This window comes from Vittaforma corneae, assembly GCF_000231115.1.
Source record: "Vittaforma corneae ATCC 50505 unplaced genomic scaffold supercont1.31, whole genome shotgun sequence".
NCBI lineage: Eukaryota > Fungi > Microsporidia > Nosematidae > Vittaforma > Vittaforma corneae.
In genome coordinates, this window is record NW_006889864.1 from 2714 (window position 1) to 10335 (window position 7622).

The following is a 7622-nucleotide window of genomic DNA, read 5'->3' on the forward strand; positions in this document are numbered from 1 at the left end:
TACTTCGTTACCTCATTATTATCTATATTCCCTTATTACTACTCATATTACTCTCTTACCTTATTATTCCCTTACTATTACTTCCTTACCCTCTTATTACTTACTTATCTTATTATCACTACTTATCATACTACTTACTTATTATTACTTTATTACTCACTTAGTTACCCTACTTATCATACTACTTACTTAGTTATAGTTATTATCACTTATTATTATCTCTTACCTTATACTATTCTCTTCAATTCCCCTATCACCTTACTTATTCCCATCTTTACCTTCCCTTATCTCCCCCTAACCTAGCTTCTATTCACTTATCATTCCTTAGTACTACCTATATTACTAACTAACCAGGTCCTATTAATCTGTCCTTCAATATTACTTATTCCCTATATTCCCCCTTTTACTTCCTTACCTTTTCACTACTCATATTCCCTTATTACTACTCTCATTACCTTCTTACTACTCATATCTCCTTATTTTCCATACTTATCTATTTTACTTAGTTATATTATATAGTTAGTTAGTACCCTCTTATTACCTAGTTACCTTATTATTACTTAGTTGCTCTGTTATCACCTATATTCCCTATTACTCACATTACCCTCTTATTACTTACTACTTATTATTATCTCTTACCTTATACTTACTTATATTACTTCCCTTATCTACTAACCTATTCCTAAGGTCCTATTAATCTGTCTTGAAATATTACTTATCACCTATATCACTACTCATATCTCTCCCTTACTATTCCTTACTTATACTACTTACTTATTCAATCCCCTTATTATTATACTATTACCTTATCTTTCCTTACCCATTCATTGTCCTTACCTTCTTATTACTACTAGTTTTTACTACTTACCCTTACTTCTTACTTTCTTAACTTCTTTACTTACCTCAGTCTTCACTATCCCATTCCCTATCTAATCCCTTTCCTTACCTTATCTCCTTCACTTACTTCCCACTTATTATTCCTCTGTTACTTAGTCTCCCTTATCTCCACTTACTTATAGTCTCTATCTCCCCTAATATTACTTCCCACTTATTACTTACCTTACTTGCTTACTTATTACTTCCTTAATTATCCCTTCTTTTACTTATTCTTACTTTATTATCACTTCCCTTACTTAGTTACCTTACTTATACTACTTACTTATTATCTCTTCCTTATCATTCCTTACTCTTATTACTATTCTTATTACCCCTACATTACTACCTTATCATTACTTATTATTAGTTAGTTATTACTTACTTAGTTATACTCCTTATCAGTTATATCACTTACTTATTACCTTATACTTACTATTCCTTACCTTCACTTCTATTATCTTTATTCCTTACCTTATACTTACTATTCCTTACCTTCACTTCTATTATCTTCATTACTTCCCTTATACTTACTCCTATCTTCACTACCATCACTCTCCTTACTTACCTCCTACTCCTTATGTTCCTTAATCTTTCTTTTTACTATCTTCCCTTACCTCCCTGCTTACTTATTTATTACCTATTTATTACTAGCTAGTCCCCATTAACTTACCTCATCCTTCCCTAATATCTTCTAACTACCAACATTAGTCTCTATATCACCTCTTACTTACTTATTTCACTTACTTCACTTGTTAACTACTATATTACGTATAGTTAATATCATTCACTTTATCACCTACTTATCAACCTGCCTTGTCATTAGCCCCTTGCCTTATTCTAGCTTATAGTCATCTCCTACTTACTTAGTCCTCACCTCTTTACTTATTCTTACCTTATTATTACCCTATTACTACTCATATCTCTCCCCTCATATCATCTTATCATCACTTCCCTTATTAATTTCTTACATTATTTATACTTCCCCACTTCCTTAGTCAATTAATTTACCTTCTTTTATTATTACTTATCATCACTTACTTACTTTACTACTCCTTACTTATACCACTTATTTATATTTATCATCCCTTACTTATTACCTCTTAGCTATAGTTACTATAGTTCTCTACTTATCTTACTTCAACCCTTAATATTACTACCTCACTTATTATCTTTCCCTCTCTATCTTTATTTATTTACCTATACTCTTAGTTAGCTATCTTATTACTTAATCCCCTTGCTTGTCCTTCTTTATACTTCCTCACTCTGATTATTCCTTACTATTCCTGTATATATTATTCCTTTTATTACCCATCTTCCCTTCCCCTTCACTTATATTCCTTCCTTATGTATTGGTCTTCTCTTGCCTTACCTATACTATCTAACTAGCTAGGTCCTATTAGTCTGTCTTCAATATTACTTCCTTACTCTGTTATTACTTCCTTACTTATTATTGCCCTGTTATCACTCTCTTACCTTATTACTACTTTATTACCTTATTATTCTCCTGTTATTACCTATATTGCTCATATTATCACTCTCTCCTTATTTTCCCTTCTATTATACTACTTAGTTTATTACTTATTAGTTACTTACTTACCCTACTATTACTTATTAGTTTATTACTTATTATATAGTACTTATTAGTTTATTACTTATTATTCTCTCTTACCTTATACTTACCTATATTCCCTTATTATCTCTCTTATCACTTCCTCATCTTATTATTACTTAGTTACCTTATTATTCCCTATATTCCTCTCTTACCTTCTTACTACTCATATTACTTACCCTGTTATCTCTCTCCTTATTTTCCCTACTTATCTATTTTACTTACTTTATTACTTATTATATTAGCTATATTATATAGTTAGTTAGTCCCCCTGTTTTACTTACCTTGTTATTACCATATCACTCTCTCCCCTCATATTATCTCTTCATCTCCCTTACTATCCCTTCCTTATTAATCTTACCTTATTTATACTTCCCCACTTCCTTAGTCAATTAATTAACTTAGTTACTTTACTACTCTATACCACTTACTTTTACTATTCCTTACTTATTACTTTACTTACTCATCTTACACTTCCTTACCTTATTACTACTCATATCACTTCCTTACTTTATTATTATTTATATTACCTATATTACCTTATTACTACTCATATTACCCATATTACCCTCTTATTACTTCCTTACTTTATTGCTACCTATATTACCCTCTTATTACTTAGTTACCCTATTACACTCTTATCACTCTCTCCCCTCATATTTCTTATCATCACTTCCCTTACTATTTCTTACCTTATTCATAGTTACTTCCTTAGTCAATTAATTAATTTAGTTACCTTCTTTTATTATCACTTACTTACCTTACTATTCCTTACTCTTATTATTCTTATTTAACCTTCTCCTTCCTTATTATACTTACTTAGTTATACTCGTCTTATTACTTATATTACTTAGTCACTTATTATCACTTCATTCTCTCTTACACTTACACACTCTTATCATTCCTTACTTATTATCACTTCCCTATAGTCTGTCTTTCTATATTAGGTCCTTACTATCACTTCCCTAATATCACTTACTTCCCTTATCCCTTACTCTAGCATATTTATTATTCCTTTTGTTACTTATTTCACTTACTTTATCATACTTACTTACCTTATTTATAGCTTGCCTTATTCCTTAGTTTTTACTACTTACTCCTTAGTTTATTCCTTTCTTACTTTACTTGTTCTTTACTATCATTCCTTAGTCTTTATTATTATCTTCTTTCCCTATCTAATACTATATCTTCCTTACTTACTCTTCTATTTATTACTCCTACTTATCATTCGTCTCTTACTTACTCTACCTTGTTATCACTTATTCATTACTTACTATTATCTCTTATATCTCTTCCCGCTTATTCATACTTACTTAATTTCCTTACTTACTCTCATTATTACTCCTTCCTCTACCCTCCTATCTTACTCCTATCAACTACGTCTTCATATATTAGTCTCCTTGCTATCTCTTACTTATTATTATTACTTCTTTACTCACCTTGCCCCCTACTTCGCTCTCCTACCCTATCTCCTACTTCTACCCATCACTTCCTCTAGCTTCTATTCGCCTGTCTTCCAATATTCCTCCTTGCCTTATTATCACGTATTTATTAGTTCTTCCCTTAGTTAGTCTTACTTACTTATATCACTTATCCTATCATATAACTCTAGGTTCTATTCCGTCTTCAATATTAGCCCCTTATCACTATTACTACTCTCATCATCCTTCTTATCCTTAGTCTTACCTTATTATTACTTATTATCCTTTCCATATTCTTACTATTACCTATTACCACCCAATATCCTTCTGGCTAACTCGCTTCTATCACCTTCTTACTTTACCAACTCTTTGTTCCGAACCTATCTATATTGCCCATCATTGGTCTTTCTTATCATCTATCTAATCGCTGTGTCCATCGGACTCCCTTCTTACTCCCCACTTGCTTCACTAGCCTACTCCTCCTTCAACATCCTCTTTCACTAAATCACACCACCTAAAAGCCATGTCCTATTTCTGACTCAATAAGTAATAGACTTCCTGTCTCATACATAAATCATCTATCTTAAAAGTTCTGTCCGCCAATCCAATGTGCTTCGATGGCCAGGATAAATAAAAAATTTTAGGGGTGGTACAGCAAAACCTCTGATGGCAAGAGAGGTACTCAATAGAACATATACAACCAACTACAAGATGGCTGTGCCGTGAATCCTGCACTAACTAATCCTCAATTCCCTACTCTTCTTCACATGACTCATGTACACTATCACTCACCCCATATCCTAACTTATACCTAGTCTGCCTTCCAATACATTATGCCTTCTCTCTTCCCTGATACTTATATATCTTCTACATCAATCAATTTCTATATCTTATCCTATTCCTACACTCTTCTTTACTCTTATCTACCATCTCACCACTCAATATCCTTCTACTACCTTCTTACTAATCCTCCTCATCTATCTTTTCCATGTACCGCAGTATCTATCAGGTTTCTATCTCTTGGTCTTCCTTACTTTCCTTAATTCCTATCAACACTCCATCCTTCTTGCTCTCTATCACTTTATACTTGCTTCTTCCATCTTCTCCCCTTGTCTGGTACTCACAGCCACACGTCTCGTTCTGTACGGTGTCTTCACTCTGGCCACCTCTGTGGAACATTCGCTCTGCTGACGCAGAAATTTCCACCGGCCGGAAGTCCTGCAACCACTCCTCGCTGCTGCTTTCCCAACAAAACACCCCTAAAATTTTTCTAAATAATTTAGTAAAATTTTTATTTTCCCTGTCATTCCTCTCAATCCCCCTGATCTCTCTTACTTACTATCATTATTCCTTCTTTCTTACTCTACCTCCCGTCCTTTCTCGCTTTCTACCACTTAGTACCAATGTCTAACTAAACTAACTATGCAAATCGTATCTATGGTAGGCAACTAATGCCTGCTAGCAACTATTACTTAGTAGTTACCTCCCTTCACTTATCTTCTTGCTTATCTAGCTCCCTAGTCTTATTCACCTTCTCTCTTGTCCTATCTACTCTTCCCTACTATATCCCTACTTCATTACTTAATCTTATTTATTATCACTTACTTATACTTATCATTATTACTTATATTACTATACTTACTCGCTTGCCTTATTTATTCCTTCCTTAAGTCTCCTTACTCTTATCATCATTTCTATTGTCACTTAGTTCTTATTTTATCTTTACTTATTATTTCCTATATCACTTACTATTCTATCATCTCTATCCCTGTTTCCTATCCCATTTCTTCTATCAAACATACTTCTCCCTATCTAATCCATCTCTAACATCATATCTATAACACGTCCACATATACTCCATTAATCTAACTACTACAATATAATACTAATCTATCCTCATTCTACTTATTTATTTTTATCCACTACTTTTCTTACTTATACCACACACTGTTATATTTCTATCACACACTGTCTTGCATACATATAAGCTGAATAGAGGCATCAAGGACATATTCTGGAAGATGCTATGTGCACAGATCTACTACATTTGAACACTCCCTGTCATACTAAAATCAACTGATAAATTAAATCGCCAAGTTTTGCACAATACAACATTTGCATGCACACCCATGCACGGCTTTTCAATCAAAACTGCAACTGATCTGATCAGAGCACTGCATGTTGGATTCCCTATTCTCCACAGATGCCTGCTGCACTGCAACGAGTGAGCAAGAGCCTTCAGGAGTACAGTGTCAAAGTACTTCCACTCCAAGCAGTGAATACAACAATACCCCATCCAATGCAGCTTCCAACTCCAGAGTTTTCAAGGATACAACTGGCTGTTTTACTACTTTTCTGAATCATCCTGAAATCTCTGAAATAATCAATGAGTATTTTGAAAGAGTAAATCTTCCCCAACACAATGAGTATCCAAGTATTAAGGATGAGATTTATGAAGTTGTGGCAATGAAACTGTATTGGATAGCTAACTCGACGAAAGGTGGTAGTCTTAAAGAAGCAGCAATTCAAAAAGCTAAGAAATGGCTATGCGACTGCTTACACAGATCCGAACCTTATATTCTTCTAATCGAGGTATCAGAGTTCAAATTTAACCATATTCCAATCAAGGCATGGAAGTTCCTCATTGATCATTGTGGAACTAGAGAGTTATGGATATCAAACACTACTATTGACACTGCAGCACTAAACCACCCAGATCTCAGTAAGATGACGGTGTTGTATTTGATTGGTGTTGGATTGACAAAAATGCCATGCCTGTATAATCTCACAGGTCTTAAACACCTCTATTTGGGTGATAATAAAATTAAGCATGTCAATCTTCAAAGCTATTTTGATGCTGAGACAGGTAGATGCAACTCCATGCGAAACTTGGAGTATCTGAGCTTGCGTGGAAATCACATATCAAAGATTGATGCAAGCATCAAAAAGGTTTTTCCACATCTACATACTTTAATAGTTCGGGATGGGAAAGAAGTAGATATGAGTCTTCCGCTTAGCGATGTGAAACATGAATTGAAAGATGCAGGCATCGAGCTTGTTGAGCTGGATGAAAAGAAGGAGAATGGATCAGATGTCAAGAATTAATTAAATTGATCTTTAATGCTAATGTAGTTTAGACAGCACTTTAATGCCCCCTCAACCTTTGTCTTCCATACAATGTTCTTTGGGACTGCTACTACTGATTTTAGTCTGTGGTTCTTGGCATTGATAAACACGACTTATATGTATCCCAGCTGTTGTCTTAAAATAGAAGAGTCATACCAGCCACTACACCTAAGGGCAGTACCTAAAATGTTTATTGCCAAACAACAGAACTGATAGAGTTGCTCCCATGTACCTACTGGCTCGTCTCCAGAGAAAAACAACAAGCCTCAAAGCTAGCTTACTCCTGTGTTTGAACTGTACCATAACCAACTCAGTCCTCCAAAGAATCCCCACATCCTACCACTCGTGCTTTTGCTTGTCTCTCGTTCTCTACCAGCTACGGTTCTTATGCTGTAAATACTCTTGAACGAGTTTACGAGCACACAACCCATCTGAAGAGGAAGGCTTCAGTGCCCAAGAATGTCTCCAGAGACTAGGACAAGCTACAGACTAATGAATACTCTTCGAGACATGTTTGAAGACTTACTGAGTAAAACACACAAAGCAAAATTAAATAGAAAGACTATTTCAAGTTGTGAGCCAATTTATTG

At 34.2% G+C, this 7622-nt stretch overlaps 3 protein-coding genes across 3 annotated transcripts; all 3 read left to right on the forward strand.

Annotated features, from left to right (window-relative positions):
- Window positions 1-3552: 3552 nt before the first annotated feature.
- On the forward strand, window positions 3553-4056 carry VICG_02087 (uncharacterized protein; the record flags this gene model as incomplete). The annotated part of the gene is made up of 1 exon (XM_007605470.1): window positions 3553-4056. The coding sequence occupies one exon, from the start codon at window positions 3553-3555 to the stop codon at window positions 4054-4056; it is 504 nt and encodes a 167-aa protein (XP_007605532.1).
- An 838-nt stretch (window positions 4057-4894) lies between these two features.
- VICG_02088 (uncharacterized protein) lies at window positions 4895-5317 on the forward strand (the record flags this gene model as incomplete). Its single annotated transcript, XM_007605471.1, has 1 exon — window positions 4895-5317. The coding sequence occupies one exon, from the start codon at window positions 4895-4897 to the stop codon at window positions 5315-5317; it is 423 nt and encodes a 140-aa protein (XP_007605533.1).
- Window positions 5318-6084: 767 nt separating this feature from the next.
- Window positions 6085-7011, forward strand: VICG_02089 (uncharacterized protein; the record flags this gene model as incomplete). Its single annotated transcript, XM_007605472.1, has 1 exon — window positions 6085-7011. The coding sequence occupies one exon, from the start codon at window positions 6085-6087 to the stop codon at window positions 7009-7011; it is 927 nt and encodes a 308-aa protein (XP_007605534.1).
- Window positions 7012-7622: the final 611 nt, after the last annotated feature.